The 21,209-nt window shown below is 35.5% G+C and overlaps 1 protein-coding gene across 4 annotated transcripts in view; it reads left to right on the top strand.

Annotated features, from left to right (window-relative positions):
* Nucleotides 1-5,688, top strand: part of TTLL7 (tubulin tyrosine ligase like 7) — a 153,966-nt gene extending 148,278 nt beyond the window's left edge. For 3 of the 4 annotated variants that reach the window (XM_038541576.1, XM_038541575.1, XM_038541577.1), the window contains one exon: nucleotides 891-5,688. In XM_038541576.1, the coding sequence (XP_038397504.1) occupies nucleotides 891-1,008 (118 nt within the window). In that variant the 3' untranslated portion in view covers nucleotides 1,009-5,688. The remainder of the gene's footprint in view (nucleotides 1-890) is intronic. The other variant, XR_005361349.1, reaches the window with a different exon arrangement.
* Nucleotides 5,689-21,209: the final 15,521 nt, after the last annotated feature.

The following is a 21,209-nucleotide window of genomic DNA, read 5'->3' on the forward strand; positions in this document are numbered from 1 at the left end:
AGACAATTATACAGGTGCACATTCTTATTTAGAATTCCTTGCTCTCAATCTCTGAAAACTAAAAAGGAAGAAAGAGTAACCTTTTTATTGATAAATCTGACTTGACCTGAATTGACATGAAGTTATTTATTGTTTTCATCTGCTTATTGTGAGTATTCATACATTTCTCTATAGCTATCTTAGTGGTATGAATGCTGCCCCAAGGCCCCAATGGAAATATTATACTATATATAGTATATACACTATATCGTTCTAAAATCAGGAAAATTCATGTATTCTAAAATACATTTGGCTGCAAGTATTGCAGGTTACCTATAATCACAATTATTTCTGATGTACTGTTATCATAAGAACCATGTAGTCTTGGAATATGAATTTTGCAATTATGAATTTTAGTCTTTAACTTTTTCTCTTAGATTACCTATAGTCATAATACATTGACGAAATATTAATATAATTAATGGTTCCAACATCCTTGAAACAAGCAGTTATTGGTAATGTGGCTAACCAACTTCTCATATCACATGTTTTTCAGAAATATTTGACTGATTTTACATATTATTTATAGAGATTAATGATGAATTTCAAATTAACATGAACTGTGGAAATAATTTCCTAGCACATAAGTATAATGGCTCTTTATGGAATGTCTTAGGATACTAAGATCATATGTTGCATCTGTTTTTTAAGCATTTTAGGTGAGGCCTTTTATGACCATCTCCCACCTCCCCACCTCAGTCTGGGAGAGAACTTTTTTTAAATGTAGAATGCATTGTTGTCATAGTATTGTTTTTCACATAGCATATGTAAATTATTAATCACAGTGCTTTAGTGAGAGATGTTAATACTAACTTGTCTGTAAAGTATAATTTTTTAACTGTCATTTGTAGGTTATTACCAGGAAGTACACAATTCTTCATGAGAACACCAACTTACACCTTGAAATACAGTTCACCTGGAATGACTCGCTCCAATGTTTTGTTTACATCCCGATATGGCCATTTGTGAAACAGAAAGGAAGATTGCCATGGATTATGCATAATACCAATTCATTTTTCCCCTCCAATTTAAACATGCAAAGAACGTGACCATTAAGTGCTGTTTTATGTATATATGACATATATGTTTGAAAATATATACACGTGCACTCAAATAACACATATATATTTATTATAATATATGAAAGAAGAGTTACAGAAAACTGGATATAAGACTTAACATTTCTGGAAATGTAATAAACCATGTTAAACTGTTTACACAAATATGTGAATGTCGAGAATTTGCTAGGTTTATAATTAAAACCTTCCTACTAGAAATGTTATTTTTGCTGCAGAGTATATAAAACAGAATTGATCTTGAAGATCCCATTTCAGTGTTAAATTATTTTCTAGATAATACATCTTTTGACTTGAAAAAACATTATTAGTATAATACCTTATTAATTCTCTTATATATATAGTAGCCATTTAAAATGAAAAACAAAGCTAGAAACCTGGTGTTGCTTGATGATAGGATTAAATATAAAACGGGTTTGTCATTACTGTAGCACACTGCAGAGTACTATAAAAATCTCAACCTGATTTTCCCGATATTTTTATTCCTCTATGTGGAAATGTAGCTGCTTGTGATAATGTACATTTTCAGTAAGGCTTTGGTAAGATCATGTAATGATCTAAAATGGAAGACAATCCAGTGGGTTAAAAGTAAACAAAGCATAAACTAGCTTTTTTTTCCTACTTTTCATTGGGAGTCACATAGAGGAACAGAAAATGATGGTAATAACAAAATCTTTCCATCTGATTTTTGTATCTCATACTACTCACTTTTATTTGGAAAACATATCTCCAGTGGGTACATATGGTCAGATACAATTTCTTCTGTTCTTCAGAAGTAGAAGAGTTGACATTTCAAACTAATTTTGGTATTAGGGGATAATGTCTCACACTTATAAGTCTCTTAATGTTGAGACAAACATATTGCAAAGTCTAATATAAAGTGTCACATTGCAGCATAGAAAATAAATAATTGCAAACAGAAGATTCTGATTACTAGATATTATTAGTCATGGGTGTACCCTTGAGAATTTTCTAAAATCAAAATAGAGTATGAAGTTTTCTTTGTATCTAAAGTTATGCATACATTTCATAGCAGTTTACTTCCTTAACAGTTTCAAAAGCAATGAGTGAGCTTTCAGTTTCCCATAAAAATATAAACAGCACTGTCATTGACATGGAAATCCTTATAAGTTGCAATATTCATCTTTTAGAAGTTTGTTTACACTTCTCCCAACAGTCTTATTTTCTCACAGATGCTAATTATTGGCAAAATTTAGGAATGTCTTACCTTTTATTATCCTAGAAACTATTTCCAGTAAGTCAAGAAATGGCCCCAAAGTGGGAAAACTGAGAAGCAAACTATCCTAGTTTAATTCGCAAATGGATAACTGGCAGTCTAAAGTTGTAAGTTAGATATATTTTGCTTTTAAAGCCATATTCTAAGGCTGTGATAGGCTAACATGGGTTTTTCCTTAAATTATCCCTAGTTGATTCTTTATGACTACCTACATCCATGTTCCAATAGATACTTTTCCTTGCTAAATGCATCCCGAAGAAGAATTTGTTACTGTCTTTGGGGAAAAAGAGGATAAGGATGTCAGGATAAAGGAAATTACAGTATAACTCTGAGTGTGACTACATTTTGTGAATTCTTAAATATCTTATAGATTTCTTAGAATAAATAATGCAAAAATTGGGATATTCAAAATCATTGTAAGAGTGATCAGCAAGTAGGTCTTTTCATGAAGTATTTTTAATAATTTTTCTTTTAAATTCATGATTTGTCCATGAATGAGATATAATTTCAAGTGTCTGGTATATGATATCAACCCAGTTTTTTGGTCACTAACTTGCATTAATTTAAATCAAAATGGTTAGTATGCCAGAGTGGGTGCTTTGGGACTTCTGTCTTTAGTAATAAAAGAGTGAAGTTTTTATTTAAGACAAAAAAGAACATGGGGATGAACCCTCTCCCTCTAGAAAACACACACACACACACACACACACACACACACACACACTTAAGAACCTTTTAAAAAAAAGTTAAAATGTGTGAAACTACTCAACTAATGAACAAATTTCATTCCTCTAGCTATTTAGACCTGGCTTTTTTGAGCACTAGAATTTTCTTGCTCACATTTGCATATTTATATCGATCTAGTTTGATGTGATAAAGTTGTGAATAAAAGCCATGTGCTCATTATTTATATATACTACCTGGTATGCTGTGGACTATGGTTGCTATAGTGCTTATTCCCTAATGAGAAACTAAGAAGAGAAGATACAGTAGTAAACCATGAAAGTCTCTAGAGGCCATAGAAATGTTTTAGAGGTATAAAATATTCCTTAGTTTTTATTATAAATTTTTTATTCATAGGGTGAAAACATATCAATATAAATGATAGTACGGGTCTGATTCTCTCTCTCTTCCAGGAGAGAAAGTAACTTTATTTGAAAAACTCCAGAAGTTATTTAATATTACCAGGAGTTTTTAATAGGGGATTTGGTTTACTTAAGATGAAAGTGTATTTTCTTTCTGTTGTAAAAAAAAACATATCCCTACTCATTCTGTAAATCTAAGATCGGAATGCTCTCCAGAACTGTATATGATTGCAGTGATTTCCAGAATTATATAAAAAGCAACCTTTATTTTAAATTGTCATCTATGAACATGGTATGAGATGGCAGATTTGTTTTCACTTTGATTATCCAGCATTGTAATTAGTTACCATTTGCTTTATGTAATTTGTTGAAGGAACTATTATGATTCATATTATGTTTTTTACTAGCAACAAATTTTATTTTACTAGCATTTCATTTAGCTTTTATGTATAAAAATGAAGTTGTAATAGGATCAAATATGCAGATAACCTCTGTCAGATGCAAAGATTTGTACAGATTTTTTTCATGTATCTGAATTAGGTCTAAATACACAAAAACTGCCTACTAATTTCTCCTCCCTAAAACCAAATTGAACCAAACTCAGATAAACATAATAACCCAACTTTCTTTTCGTGTAATATTTGCAAGCAACTAGATGATAGTGGTATCTAGACTCAGGACTCCATTCTAATTCTCTTTTTAATTTGGAAAGCATATGATTATAGAATTTTGTTATCTAACTTGAAATTTCACATTTTAATATAGATTAATCTAAATGCTTTCATCTTTAGCATGTCAAAGCCATTCTATGTAAACATTGTTTTTAAATCTAAACATACATATGTCTGACCTTTTCAAATGTACCAAAAAATTAATAGTTGCATAGACTCTATTCTAGGTTTCTGCAAAGCACTGATTCATTCTTAAATGTGTTTCCTTTAAAAAAAATTGCAAATACCTCGAGAAGAGTGACAGAAAATACCTTCCTTTTCTGTTCTGTAGTGGTAATTTACATTCAGAGTCTTACTTTGCCTGGTCTAGGGGTTAAGCAATAAAAAGTGTAACTTCAGTTAGTTGTGTTGCTATGACCTAATGATTCTGTATGTTAGTAAATTGAACACCAATAAAAAATTAAAAAAAAATGCCAAAAAAAAATAAATAAAAAAAATAAAATAAAATAAAATTTGGCTTTTCTTTTTAGATTGAGAAGTTTATGTTTTCAAGTTCTGGATTAGTTATCTAAATATTTGGGGTTAATATTATTTACAAATAAATAAAAAATTTGGAAATACATTTATGATCAAAATTTTATTCCTTACACTGCTTTTTCTTTCTTCCTTTTTTCCTTCCTTCACCTCTTCCTCTTCTGCTTCACTTTAAGGTCCCTTGAAGTTTTGACCTTTGATGGACAAAGTCCAGAAAAGATAAATCCTGCCTTTTAAATATTGGTTTTCCTTGTATTTTATGGTGGTGTATTTTTACCTCAGCAACAATAAAATTTAGATAAAGTATGTTATTAGACCAAGTTCAGTTTGTCTGCTGAGATTTTTAAGAACCAAAAGCATTAATTGTCTAGACCAATTGAACCAAGATACATGGCCACGAGTAACAATCTTGCAACCCCAAAATGGTGTATTAAAACTTATTGCACTCTGAGATTGCTGCCCTTTTTTGGTGATTTTTTTTGCTTTGTCATAAGTGGGCCTAGGTATATTGAAAGAAAACCATTCAGGTAATACATTTTGTATTAACAGGGCTGTATTATCTAAGAAGGGCTACATAAAACTTTTATTTTATCCCCACTACTAACTTGAAAACTATTGGTAAAGTCATTACACAATAGACTAATATTTTTTAAATTAGTAAGAAGACTTACCTTGTAAAAGTAATCAGATAATCCTGATATTTCTCTTTCAAAGGTTAACAATGGCACTTCTTGGTCCTGAGCTGGTTGGTTCATAAAATTACTACTGTACATGTTACAATATAAACTATTAATAGGTTTGTTGAAGATTCTGGGTTTCAAGATTAGCTTGAAGGCAATACATTTGCTACCATGAATCATGACTCAAATTATCCCCATGTGTTTACTACCTGTGTATGAATGCAAATGTTGTTACAAAAAATATGCTTGAAATGTCAACACAATGTGCAATTAATATTGCATTGTCATGCTTCAGCATGTGATATCTGTATGGTGAAGTTATTTCAATTACTATAATAAAAAATGTTTAACATAAGAAAGCCACAACATGTCATCAAATGGTTATTTCTGTTTTACACACACGCGCACACACACACACACACACACAAACTTTTCAGTAGTAGAGGAGACTGGTTCTAATTAAGCTTTCAGGTGATGAAATATGTTTTCACAGTAATTTTCTTCTGCTGTACAGACAGTAATAGGCACTATGGGGATAACTTTTACTGCTATTAAAGTCAGGTCGAGTAAACAAAATTGGTGTCAATTTTTCTCCTAGTTAGCTGAAAGGCAGACCCTCCTAAAATTTAGAAATGACACTTTTATATCTCTCTAGTATCATTGATTATAACAATAGCACTACTAATCTGAATAGAATTATGTCAGCATCTTAGTTGTTCATTTTTTATAGGAATTTATAATTTTATCACCGTTAAAACACCATACTAAGCCTCAGTAAGAAGCATATCTTACTCATTGCCATTCATATCATTTTTCTTTAGGATGATTATATAGAAAGAAGTTAGATTGTTTTTCCTTTAAGGAAAGCAATTACATTGGTTAAAAATCCTATCATGTGATAGTAACATTAATGCCATGCATGCCTTAGTTTTTAGAATTGATAACCACATGGTATTAATATTGACTTTTAAAATATATATCTTTAAATATGTCATTATTTCTATAAGGTTAAAATAGTCTATGAATGCTTTAAAAGTTAATTTTTGACTTTTTTTCCAGTGACAGATAAGAATGAAGCCAATGTGAGTAGTTTGATATCTCCCTATTTTATTACATAATTTGTAAGATATATATACATATATATTTCATTCAATTAAATGACTGGAAATCTTTTTACATTATAAAATAAATCATCATGAAATAATTTCAAGTATAGAAAACTTCATACAGTGCCTTAAAACAAAATTAACACTTAGCTCTTTTGCAGAGGAAAATAACAAATCTTTAAATTAATTTGCAGAGAGTTATCTCAATGATTATTCATGTATGTACAGCATATGGTGACAACAAAGCCTATCCCAAAGATCAAGTAGATTTATAAAACATTAGGTGGAAAAATTGGTTGTGTTTTTCTTCTTTCAGGATCTCTTGAGTCTTTTTTTTTTAATTTATTTTTTATTGGTGTTCAATTTACCAACATACAGAATAACCCCCAGTGCCCGTCACCCATTCACTCTTGAGTCTTTAGTATCTTAAGATCTGGTGAGAGCCTTTAGCAGGAGACTACAAAGTATATCAGTTTCTAAACCAATTTCTCTATGATAGCTTTAATTGAAATGCATCTCCCAGGACTAGTCTTCTATTGACCAAACTCTGAAAAACAATAAACTAAACCAATTCATTTATTAATAAAATAAGGTATTTAATCATTCATCAAATATGCACTGGTGATATAATTATGAATACTGACAAATATAGGGTAGGAATTTACTTACACATGTCATTTGAGAATTTGGTCATTTCCAGAGGAATATTTGGACCAGGGTTCAAGAGGGCTGGTTTGACCCAGGAATGATAGTCCTAGATAAATTGCCTTACTAGTAAAAATGAGCTATATTAGACATTTGCAACATAATTGTGATATGCAAAGTGATGTAAAATGCTTTAGGATGTGGCCAGAATGAGGCCCAAGTGCTTATGAAAATATGTTAATGACTTATTGGATCTAACAAGATAAAAGTTTGTCTTTAATGAGAATCTGTTGTCCATCAGCAGATAAAAGTTTTGTGTATATCTAGAAGCACTTGCTATTTGAAAGTATCTTCTTATACAAACAAAAAGGTCTGTTAGTTTATAATAAATTTCCTTCAAAGCTGGAATTTATTAAAAGTTTGTTGTATTACTTATGAGAGACAAAACTTATTGAGACAAAATTTTTTCCCATGTCTACAGTATGTTAGACACTTTGGAAGCCTTAAGAAGTTTCATCACACTTAGTCCTGTTTTGTCCCATGTGAAATATTGCCCAAATAATCTCCCTTTTGAAAATGTAGTATCTATATGACTATTCAGTGTATCTACAGTTATATACTGAATGGTACTATAATGGCCTAAGCTGAACCATTTTACATAGTTATCAAAGTAGTTGAAATTTTGACTTACTAAGTAATGCCTTGACTGTTGTACAGAAATGACATATTTTTATATCTTTATAGCAGGCCAGCCTTCAATATTTGATATAGTAATAAAAACATACAATAAGAAAGAGCAAATTACAAATTTTGTCCAAAAACAGGTGCAAGCAGACATAAACCCATTAAGTACTAAACTGACACTGTTGTGACAAAAACTTGCAAGGATAATTCAAAACTATATAAATTTAGCCAAGCTCTATTCTATTATACATAGGCTGTTGCTAGAGTTAGAATGAATAACTTTAAAAAGGTCAAGGAACATAATAGAATTCATTTTTAAGCCTGTATTATTCTGTTAGCAGTAAGAATGTATCTGCATGTTTGTAATATATCTGACTTTGGGAAAAATATATGACACAGTGTATGTGAAAAATCTAAAGTATGTAAACCTTAAGACAATCTAAGAAAATACCATTTCAGCATATTACTTCATTTTCATTAAAATGATGAAAATGTGAGTTCAGAAAATCACTTAGTCCTTAGGCTAAAAATAGGTAGATCATCAAAACCTAATATCATTTTAGCTCAAATTGGTATTTATCCAGTAAATGTTCTACATCATAATGTGAAAAGTACAAAAGAAAACTCAAATTTGGGGAAGAAATTGAACAGATTTTTAAAATAAGCAATGTTAGCTAATTCCATTATGTTTTTGATTCTTCCCAAACTGAAGCAATAGACTTGTCATAAAACAGTACAAATAACAAATAAGTAGACTCCTCAGAAACTAGCTTAATTTTATATTTTTAGCCTCAGGTTTCTCAGCCAAAGATTACTTATAATTTGCTTTTGAATTAATTTCTTCTGACCATTTTTAAGTTTCTCCATTTCAAATCATTCAGTTCCACTTTTCCCATGTGAAGCATTGCCACAGTGCTCTCACTTTAAGAATAATAATTGCTGCCCATTTTGATTATTTCAACTAAAACATTGATTTATTATCATAAGTGTATGGAAAGAATGAAGGTAGATCCACTTCTGGATTATTATTTGCACTTTTGGATTAATATTTTTTTTTTACCAATTTGGTTCACAGTTCTAGTGCCCCATTTCTCTGGGCAACAGGTAAATGGTTAGAACTTCTCTGAAGTTCTTTGGCTGCTCAGAATCTCTGAGAACGTATGTCCTGGAAAACCACGAGAAGCCCACCTCTAGACCTGAAATATTCTAATACTGATCTCTCTTCTCCCTGCACATGCTAGAAATTTCCACAGCAGTTTCCAGATCTGACTTAGGTAACTAATTATTAAATGGAGATTACAGATTTCTAAGACTCCATAACACCTTGCCAAGTAATCCGAAGGCTTTGGGGAAATGAAATGAAGCTCCTCGCAAAGACTGGAGTCTCTACTATTTTTCTTAGTTTATTATTTTTTATCTACTTTATTATTTACTTCTCTTATGTAATAGAAAATACCCTGGAATAGGAAGCAGATGATTTGAGTTCCAACCCTGATTCTGCTGTGAACTAGCTGGGTGGGAAAGTCTTCATTTCCAAAAAATAATAGCAACTTTGTCTACATATGAGAGTTTGTCATTTGTCATAAGGAAAATAGGAAGCATTAGTCTCTGTAGCAAAATCTTGTAATTTCCTCATTGTATATAAAAAATGTCTCACCGATGATCCGAAGACTACTTTATAGTTCTAAATCTGGTGGGATATCATTGGGCTTCAGGTTCTTCAAGAATGGGACTAGGAAACTTGTTACCAGGTGGTAATCATCTTCATTCAATAAAAACTTTTTGTGAACCCACTAAATTCACTCTTGAAGTCACAAAGTAAGTTATTTACACAGCCAAGAATTTTAGACAAAACAAAACCCAAACCCCTAGATTTTGTTATTCCCAATAAAGTAAGATGCTAATGAAGAGTGACCTCAGATGCCAGATGACCTGGATTTCAATGACTCTGGGCCTCAGTTTGTTCATGGTAAAGTAGGAGTTTCTCCATAGTGTTGAAGGGAAATAATTGGAATGTTCCATGTAGAGTTCTGAGGCTGGCACAGGCTTCTCAATAAATATTTGTTGTTGTTTTTATTTTCCCATGACTTTCTCTACTGTCTCCAGAGAAACACAATTCTGTTGATATATTTCAGGATTAAGGACTCTTAAAGCTACTCTGGTATTCTGGACCATGCTCTCGGTTCTTCCATCACACATTTTCTAGCCTTGCTCTCCACCTTGTTCTGCCTCTTATGACAAGTCAGTTTTGGACAAGGGGACAATGTAGTTGTTCAATTCCCAAAAAATTCCTCTAACCATTGAGATCTCTGAAGGGCGAATTGAAGGGTGAATCGAACAATCTGTGAAGAACTGTCATATTTGTTCTTAGAAAATGGTAGGTATAAACGTTATAGAATTACCACAGACATGCCTCTTCTGAAACGAGAAGTGTACAGAACAATCAAAATAATGAAAGATTTTTAATCTTTCAAGCACTGCTGAACTGACCTCTACGATATAAAGAGCTAACATTTTGGGTGGGAAGATACATAATCACTCACGGCTAGGTAATACTAATGCAATGGAGATCTGTAGGAGTATAGCAGAAATTATGAATACGCTGTATGGGAGTCCTGGGGCCAGTGTTGCAAGAGAGCATTTGAGTTGGGTCTTGGTATGTGAGTAGGGTTTCAACATATGGGATAAAAAGAGGGTGAGGGTTGCATTCAAACACAGGGCATGTCAGAGGCTGAGAGGGCCTGCCTGACTTACTCAAGGAACAGAGAAACTAAGCACACATAAACATGGGTTGGAGTATTGATGGAAGAAGAGAAGTTGGGGCCAAGTTACAAAATCCTTAGATACCACTTTTATGATTCTGGATTTTACCCTTTACACAGTGGAATCAAGGGGTATTTTTTATATCCAGTAAGAAGAGATGGGATCTGAATGTTACAATGTTGCCTGTATTGGCCTTGTGGAGAGGGAAGAGAATGGACCTTGGGGGCAGGGAAGGAGGACACTACTTCCTGAATGTACTCCAGTACATTCAGGTTAGGACAAGGACCAGAACTTTGGTGGGATGGCCATAATCCAGATTTAAGGGACATTTCTGAGGAATAATCCTTTAGATTTTTTTATCTACTTCGTATGAGGAATGAAGAAGAGCAATCAAGGAATTATCTAAATGTGTTTTCATTGTTGTGAAAAAAAATTTAGTGTAAAAAAATGATGTGTATTTAATATGCAGGCTAAAGTTGTTCCTTTCAAGGCTGCTTACCTTGGCTATGGCATGTAATTTCATTTTGACAAACATGTATTGAATATCAGCTCTGTGTCAGGGACTATGCTAAATACCAGAGAAACAAATTAGTAATAAGAGAACATCCTCACTTTCCATGAGCTCAAATTCTAGTACCGGAAAAAGTCATCCAAACAAATCATTATAATGAAATGTTAATAAGGATAAATAACAGAGGTATATGTAAGGACTCGTATCAAACATGCCATTGCTGTTACACAGAACACCTCTATGTAGTGTGACACCCTAGCTCTGGTTCCCAGATGGAGTGGCCCTTATAGGCATCAGGTATTATGAGTAATACAGAAAGCATGATTGACATTCAATATTGTAGACTGTTGAGAGGTCCAAACCAGCTCAAGGTACACTTTCTCTTCAGAATGGACTCCTGGACTTCCTATAGTTTGATCTTTAATCCAAATGGCGAGAGGTATGTACTATAGTAGCTAAGAGGCAGGATTCAGGAGCTGAACTGCAGGATTTGAATCTTAGTCCCATTGCTTCCTACTGGCCTACTCTTGAGTAAGTTCCACAATACCCGGTTTCTCATTTTCCTTATCTGAAAAATGGGGATAATAGTGATAGTAGCCATAGGGTGGTTATGAAGATTGATTTGTGCCCTTCTGAAGACATTATGAGATGAAGTCTTCTTTTCATTTTTTATGATAAATCACCTTCAAAATAACAGTACCAGAAGTCAGGATTTTATTTTATGAAATAAATACCTTACTGATTTGGTGCAGTTTTTAAAAAGTTATCTTTATATTAAATGGTTCCACAATAGATCCTGATGATATGTTGTATTTAAAACTGATTCTCATACATCTTCAACTTTTAAAGACTTGTAACATTGAAAATTGCTCTCCCATTGATTGTTCTTTGCAGCACGATAGCTCTGTCTTTCTATGTTACTGAGACGATGATCTTCCTGTCCTTCTGTCAATAATATTAGAAACAATCTTACATCACTAGATATATTTCCATTCCAAGGTTTGGATAAAGAGACAACTCTTGCTGCTTTGATTATATCTTCTTTAACATCTTTTCATCTAAAATACGCTTTTGCTGTTGGTTTTCTTCATGAAGAAGTGCACGGAAAGATTAATTTAAAAGGCACTATTTTTGCCCTCGATGTCTGCTGTTTATCAATTGTTCAGCTGTGCTGTCACTGTTAGTGACACTGTTGGAGCCATTTAGCCGAAGTATCAATCAGTCTCTTTTCATTATATATATGTAATCATTAATTAATTAATATTAGACTATTTTCAATAAAATAGTGACCTTGAGGTATAACATCTTCAAGTGGGTCCAGGGGGTCAGCAGAACTGGCATCATAATGAGTCAAACCTTTCCTTGATCATCCTCCCCACACAGTGGGCTGGACGTCATACAGACGTAGGCCGCTAGGCCATGTGTGATGAGCTCATTTCAGTGCCTTGACATATGTGAGCTGCAAAAGACTCTGATGCTTTAGAAGTTCCATTTTCATGTCTTGTATAGAGGAACCCTGCTCTGAGGTTTAAATAGCCTAACAGTGGCTTCCTGAGTTTATTTCTCTAAATGTACGAGTAAGCCTTCCAAAGGAAAGGAAGACTGAAGGGTTTGACTCCTGCTTCCCAAAGACTAGTGTAACCCAGGGAGCACACAAAGGCCTTGGCTTATGAAACATCATTTTCAAGTCTCTGTCAAATAGACTTTGGCTTGCATCTTTTATGCCTTCATTTATGCCATTGAACATCTACTTTATTTGGTCTCATATTAAAAATACAAAAGCATACAAAACACCTCACTTTGGTTGAGCGTGGCATTTTGATAAATTAAAAATTTCCCAAAGGTTACCCAGCTCTGTTTGTTGCAGAGATCTGTTTAAAACTACAATTGGAGTGCTTCTCTGAAAGACTCCTGATTTGGAGGAAAGGACATGAAGAAATAGTCATTTTAAATAGTTTCCATTCTGACAACACATGCTACATATCATTGGACTTATAGATGGATTAAAGAGGGGGAGAAGATGCCCTTTCATTTCAAGAGACTATGCTAAATTTCGTAGTATCTTCACTTATACAATGTGAACATGTAATGACTTCTGAGAGGTCTTTTATTCAGTATTCACACTCATTGCAATTAGGAAAATTTGCTAATTTGATATCAGTTATTACACAAAGGCAAAGGTTTTTTTGGCATGGTCTTTCACATTTTGGTATTTCTAGTGGTGTGCTGGTAAATGTTTAAATCCCCAAACACACACACACACACACACACACACACACTCGCACACACACACACAAACAAAACTAATTTATAGTATTTGCTGATTTCTGTGGTGTAAACACTTCCTCCCCATGACAGATTTCAACTGTCAAAACTATGTCACTAAACGCATTTGGGAAGGTATGAGTACAGTCAGCTCTCGCAAGGTGGTACCACTTGGTTCCAGTAAGCCACTGTTTCTGATTCTAAAACTGGTCATCACCCAAGTGTTGTTTTTTTAAACATTTGAATCTTCTGCCACTACTTGTGTCTATCCGCTAAACGTTCTTTTCAAATGGATTGTGGTTTGTTGCTGCAAACATGTTAAATCAGTAGAGCACTTACAAGACTGCAATTATTTTTACCTTCTTCCAGTGAATTAGGTTTCAATGCTCACAAAACATTTCTCACGTAGTTAGTACCCTCCTATTCATTCTCTTTGCTACTTTGTTTATTTCAAAGCAGAATTTCCTGTGAGTCCATAAATGAAAACGTTTGAGTGTGTGCTCTAACTGGCTTTTAATTCATGTCAATTTAGAAACTTGGAATTATTTAAAGTAGTTCTAGCTGTTCTAAGGTTAGCAATTAGCACTTTAATTTGTGCAAATGGCACTGAAAATGCTGTATCAAAATAGACTGTTTCTCTCAACAAGGAAACCTTAAAAAAAAAGTTTAAAAAAATCAGTGGCAATCAATTTGAACAGTACTACTTTTTCACCAAGAGAGAGCAACATAAGCACACTTTACAAAAATACATTTCCATGGTCATTTTACAGCGTGAGTGGTGGCATCGTGTCCATGCCTTCTTTAGGAACCTATTACTTTACCTGCCTCTGAACTTGATGGACAAGGCACAGTGATTAGTTTGGAAAATGGCAGTTGACGATGCATTCTGTAAGGATCATATTTTTATTTTCAGGTTTTTTTAATGCGCAATGTGTTTCTTCTTTATGATTTCACTTATCATCCATGTGAATTCTGAATATTGGCGTTTTTCCTGTCTCAGGAGTGGTTTTCAACAGGAGCTGTTTTCTCCAACCAGTATAATGAAGTTAAGTAAAACTGCAAGAGTTTTAAGTGTATAAGTGGTGGATTTTTAATCTTTATATTGTTTTAACATAACCAAGATGCATAATATCTAACTAAGAAAACTGGCATGTCTGGAAATTTTCTTTCGGAAGATTTTAGTACTATTAAATGTACTCACAACTCTGAATATAAACAACTGATATTTGACCATAAAACAGAAGTATGAAGATTTCACCAATAAAATCTGTACATTCAAAGGATTAATTATAATTAACTTTAAAATTTTTGCTGGATTTGTGGCTTAGTCTTACCTTAAGTATTTTAGGGACACTACTTCCTCTCAAGGTTTTCATATTTCAGTAAAACATGGTGTCTTTAGGTTGTAGTAACTAAATATTAAACTTATATTGCTTCCATATAACAGCAGGAGTACCTGCAAAACATATCAGTTAAAACTCGATAAGGCCAAATCTTAAAAATGCCAGTGACAAATGATTTGTTATACTTATTAAATTCATGTTTTATGGATCTTTAGATATTTGTCAACCCCTAGGGGGTCATTTACCAGGTGGGGGCAGAAAAGGGAAAAAAAAACAAGGTCATGGCTATAAATAAATGTATTAATTCTGTGCTTTCAGGAAAATTGTTTTCATGTTATTTTAAATTCAGGAAAAATTTTAAAAATTAAAATACATCTAAGGCATTTATTTTTAAAAGGTTTATTTTTAGAAGGACTTTATAGGAAGAAGCTTGTGGATTTAAAAAATTCTGTGTAAATATTTGCATGGTTTCTGTAGCTTGCTTCAGAAATATTGACAGGCATAAGTTAGGAATTTTAATGCCACAAGGAGGCGTTGCCCTGTGTCTTTGTACCCTTGAGGTCTGGTACTGCTCTTGTCCTTTCATACTTCGTTTTGAAAAAACAGTAATTATATCTAAGACCTTGGGTCTAATTCCATACTTGACATGGTTACCTTAGAATATAATGAATTTTATGTATTCAATGAGCTAGGTGCCTACTTTTTTCTAAAGCATCCCTAGATAGATAGATACCCTATGATAACTGCAAAATGACTATTTAACTTAAAAAGTCACCGTTTTGTAATTATAATTTAGGAATTATTTTCCACATTTAAAAATATTTTACTTCAGAGTTCCTTTACACAGAAAGCTCCCCTAAAGAATTTAAACTATAAATTAGAGGAATGAAATCTTGATTTATAGACTTTAAAAAACCCTCAATCAATCAAGCAATCAATCAAACAATTATATACTGGGGCACCTGGGTGCCTCAGCAGTTGAGCATCTGCCTTTGACTCAGGTCATGATCCTGGGGCCCAGGGATTGAATCCTGCATTCGGGCTCCCCATGGGAGCCTCCTTTTCCTTCTGCCTATGTCTCTGCCTCTCTATCTGTATCTTTCATGAATAAGTAAATAAATAAAATCTTAAAAAAAAAAAACCAAACCTAGGGACGCCTGGGTGGCTCAGCAGTTGAGTGTCTACCTTCAGCCCAGGGCGTCCTGGGATCGAGTCCCGCATCGGGCTCCCCATGGGAGCCTGCTTCTCCCTTTGCCTATATCTCTGCTTCTCTCTGTGAGTCTCTTATGAATAAATAAAATCTTAAAAAAAAAACCCCAAAAAACAAAAGACAGTTACATACTGAGCACATACTATGTGTCAGGATGGGTGAGACAGATAAGAAGGGACTACACACAGGGGTTTCTAGGCCATGGTGTGGACTCAGATTTTAAGTTCAGTGGAGAGCTATTGGAAATTTAAAGCAGGGGAGTGAAGTGCTGTTATGCCTTTTAAGAAAGGTAATTCTCACTTCTATGTGGAAAACAGGTTGTAGGATGGCAAAAGTAAGTATAAGAAGGTCAGTTGGAAGGTTACTAACATCGTTGAGGTAAGAGGTGATGGTAATTTTAATTAGGGCGGGAGAGAGAAGGTGAAGAAAATGATCAATTTGGAATATATTTGGGACATGAACAGATGAAACCTGCTCGTGTTGGGAGTCTGTGAAGGAAAAGAATCAGGATGATTCTATATATTTTTGACTTGAACATCTGAGTGTATGATGGTGCCATTTATTGACATGGGGAGGAACATGTCTGTGAGGGCTAGGGAATATGGAATTTATTCAGGACATGTTCAGTGTGATGGTCAAGTGGAAGTGTCGAGAAGATGGTTATATATAAAAACAGCTACTATTATCTCCATTTTCAGATGAAAGAAGTGAGGCATAGGGCAGTTAAGCAGCTAGCCCAAGGCCACCATCTTAGTTTAGTCAGTGGAGCTGGGATCTGAATCCAGGAAATCTGGCTCCAGGGTCTACACTTTTGGCCACTCCTCTGTCATTTGGGTACATAGGGTTGGAGATACTTAAAACAGTGGTACTGGAATGAGCTCAGTTTGGAAGAGAAGTTAGATAGAGGGTAGCAAGACACACAGCCATGCCTGTGTACTCTTCCATTAGATCTGGCGAAGGAGAGAAAGGAGACTGAAAATGAGGAGCCACTGGGGTCCAAGGAAAGCCGGGGGTGTAATGGGTCATAGGAGCCAAGAGAAGAGATTAGTTCAACGAAATGAAAGCTCCACAGATGTGGGGTGAGTTGAGGAAAGAGGTGGGTGGGATAACCTGGGGCTGTTTGTGACCATCACAAGAACAGTTTCAATGCAGCAATGGGGAAGGGAGCTGTTGAAAATAGATGGAGCATACGATGGGCGACACAAGCCAGGCCACAGCATTGGGAAGACGGCTCGTGTTGCTGTCTACGCGTGACATGGACAGTGACTCACGTTCTGTTCTGAGGCAATGGTAGGGCGAGCACGGACTCGAGTCAGACCTGAGCAGTAATTCTCATCCTAAGGCAAGTATTCCACAGTCTTAAGCCTTTTATGTAACCTCTGAACCTGTTTTTTATCTGTAACATCTGTTTCCTGCAACTCTTGGAAGAAGCTGGTGTTTATCTCCTTCTCCTTACTTTTCCTTACATAAAATGCCATTCCCTTTACCTGAAATCTGGTGAAATCTCTCCCTGCCCCTAACATCCTCACTGGTAACTGCCCCAGTCCCTTATGTCAAGGCTGGTAGGTCTTTCTAAAGTTGCATTAAAGCTTTTGCGTGATGATTCACATCCTTTTCCTCCTATTAAATTGCGTGCTAATTGATTGCAGCAAGGTTCCTGCCTTTTGTAAGCCAGCACCGACCAGGGTGGGGAGAAGCAAAGCTCTGGGAATGCTGGGGCTCAAGGAAGGCTCGGGGTAGCCGGGCAAGCGGTGCATCCACTTCTGTTTTAAACTCCAAATGCAGACAGGTGACACGACCCGGGGAGAAGGCAGCTGTCAGAACAAAAGATGCAAGGCCCCCACAGAGAGAACTCACCTGTGTGCAGCCTCAGAGAGCCGGGGAGCCGCAGCAATCGGCAGGTAGCTGTTCACGAACAGATTAGAGGTGAAGTTTCTGGGAGAAACCAGTTATATATTTTTAAATAATAAAAATAAAATAAAATAAAATTAAATTAAATTAAATTAAATTTTACTTTATTTATTCATGAGAGACACAGGCAGAGACATAGGCAGAGGGAGAAGCAGGCTCCCTGCGGGAAGCCTGGTACAGGACTCGAACCCAGGACCCCAGGATCACAACATGAGCCGAAGGCGGATGCTCAACCACTGAGCCACCCAGCTGACCCTGGAAGAAACCAATTATGATATATTCACTCAGTATTGTGAGCTAAGGCTAAGGCTTAAAAATAAAGAGTCCCAAGACAAGAATGAATGAAGTGAATTAATTTGATTTTAGAATGTTAGAGTTTCAGAAACTAGGGTGCAATTAATATACTTGTGAAACTTGATTTCATTTTGTACCAGGGAGTTAATTATATAGGGACATGAAGTAAAGTAAAACGGTGATTGAGCCCGGTTTGTTCGTATGCTATTTTCTAGGTATTACAGAATTTTTCCTTTTGTTCTTAATCCATCCATTTCCTGATTTCTTTTTAAGGGTATCTCTTATTGCTCTCAAATTAAATCGCTTTATCCTGGCTCACCTACTCTGAAGATAAAAGAAATCGGGTCAAGCCTAATGAAACTCATAGACTAGGACTTTTGCTATCAGGCAATAAGTAGAAATGAGAAAAGAATGTAATCATTCCTCTACTATTTATGGGTTTTTATTATTATCACTGTATTTTATGGGGACCTATTTTGGGATAAAATGTAAACATAGAGATACACACACACATATACATATAAAAACCTCCAACCTGTCAGCTCAGTAGAGGGAGAAAATCATGCAAGGGCTACATAAGTAAAAGAAAAAAAAGTGTAAAAATTAAAATTTAAGATCAGGGAACACAAAAATCTAAGAAATCTAACAAATAAAATGCACTTTCACTAAACTCATCCATGAAGACAGAATCAGTACGAGGACGTTTGAGGTGGACGGAGGCAGAGAACCAGAAAAAGAAATAGACCTCAGACATTTATATGGAGAGTCACGAAGAGAGGGAGGGAGAATCAGATTTCTCCTTAAACACAGCGATGCAAGTACAAATGCAAAGTTTCACATGCACACTTCATTTATCTAGATAAATTGAATAGAAAAAAGAAGAGAATGCCATATAAATACACCAAATAAGAGAGATTATGAGCTTCCTAAAGGCAAGGCTTGTTTCTCATTTATCTTTGTGTCCTTAGCTTTTAGCACACCAAAGTAGGTTCTTGGTAAGTGCTTGTTAAAATGTGGAAAAAACAGAAAACAATTTTATGAGGACCATCTCATCTTAGAGCTTACAAAGTACCTCACAACTGTAGGCATGAGTAGACTATGAAAAGTGTAGTCACGCCTCCAAGGCCTGGAAATTAACTGAATGTTGAAAATTTTCCACCTGCACTTCACCCTGTTGATGTGGAAAGCGATTGGGAGGTAGGAGTTGTGACTTGGAATTGTTGGGGTCAGCACTGTTAGGTTCTGAGGTCATCGATACAAAGTGATTTGTAAAAGACCTTCTGGGGACGCCTGGGTGGCTCAGCAGTTGAGCATCTGCCTTCAGCTCAGGGTGTGATCCCAGAGTTCGGAGATCGAGTCCCACCTCTGGGCTTCCTGCATGGAGCCTGCTTCTCCCTCTGCCTGTGTCATCTGCCTTCTCTCTGTGTGTCTATGAATTAAAAAAAAAAAAAAATTTCTGGAAAATGTCTTTAAGGCTGAATGGCATATGTACTTCGCGAATATCTAGAGAAATGCTGAGTGATGCATATATCAGTATTTTCTAGGACCTGGTAAATTTTAGGTATTTACTTTGGAAAATGGAATATTACCAAATTCAGTATACCTGTGTTGATTTGAGTTTGGAAATCACCTTAGCCATACCACTTCTACATGTTCTCCTCCTTCTTGGTTTTCTTTTGATAAAGCAAGACACCTACTTGACATAACTTAGAGCTTCTAGAAAGGAATGAAGCATTCTTCTTATCCTGTTCTTAATATATGCGACAAGAGAGAAATCGGTTTGAAGCCCAGCTCCCCAGGAAAGCCCATTTTCCTGCATGTTCAGGTGGGGAAGTGGGTTATGATAGCTGTTGTGAAGAACTTGTAGTATGTAGGATGGAGACTTATCTTGCCTCATTCTACTTTTTCCAAATTGGCAGGTTTTTAAAAAAAAAAATTAAGATTTTCTTTTTTTTAAGATTTTATTTATTTATTCATGAGAGACACACACAGAAAGAGAGAGAGGCAGAGACACAGGCAGAGGGAGAAACAGGCTCCATGCAGGAGGCCTGATGTGGGACTTGATCCTGGGATTCCAGGATCACGCCCTGGGCCAAAGGCAGGTGCTAAACCTCTGAGCTACCCAGGGATCCCAAAATTGGCAGTTGTTATTTTTGTTGTTGCTATGCTCTTCTGCTAGGTGAGCCATGGTTTATTGTTTTAAGGTATGTCTATACCTTATCCTAAGAGCAACAACATATAACTGTGGTGTTTGGGCCTGGGGCGGGGGTTGCTGCTAGGGGTGTTCGGGGAAAATAATCACAGTACAACCCATGTGTAGAAGCTGGGGGCTTCCTTCTATGGGGATACTATCACTTGACGACTCTGGGGCACCACGTTGGAACTTTCAAGAGTCCCGAGTTACTGAAGGGCCAGTGGGAGGGTGTGGATTATCTACAAAGGGTGATTCGGTATGGGACTGTGCACACGGGCTCGATCACCAGGTGGTAAATACACTGCTGTGCATGGTAAGTTCCCAGATGGTGATGAAGGAGCAGCTGATGGAATTTCTCAGCCTACGTGACATGTGCTGGTCCGTTGGATGCTCTTAGAATAGACGTAGGCCAATGAGAAGCTTCTCTATGCCTTTTTGGTGCTGGTAAAAGATGGCTTTTGATCTGGTAAAGGCTGGGCAGCTTCTGGGTGCACTGCGTTTCCCCCCCAGGCTCAGGCTCTTATCCTGGACTTCACCGGCCCCCTCCCGCCAGCCACACTCTCCTCTTCCAGCCTCTGAATCCGCATCTCCTCCGGAGTGCCGTCACTGAGCTCTTTTTTGGTCTTTCTAATGAGTGTTTATGACATCAACTTTATGTCCTGAGCTTCTTCAGTGCTTTTCCTTCTTATTCTTTGCCCAATTCCCCAAACCATGCTTTTGAGTTAAAAATAAAAAACAAAAACAAAACAGCTATCTTTTTTTTTTTTTTTCAAAATAGCCCGGTTCTTGCAAGGAAAAGCTTGCAAGAACCTTCACACTTTTGTCTCTGTTATCGGTTTCACAAATCTATTTTAAAATTTAAAAACCAAGCATTGACTGTTTCTTTCTCTTTTCGCTCCTGTTATAACAAGGCTGATCTCCCAGAGACAAAGAAGGCTATTCATTATTGAGTGATGGGTTC

The sequence above is a fragment of the Canis lupus genome, chromosome 6 (genome assembly GCF_011100685.1).
Source record: "Canis lupus familiaris isolate Mischka breed German Shepherd chromosome 6, alternate assembly UU_Cfam_GSD_1.0, whole genome shotgun sequence".
Lineage (NCBI taxonomy): Eukaryota > Metazoa > Chordata > Mammalia > Carnivora > Canidae > Canis > Canis lupus.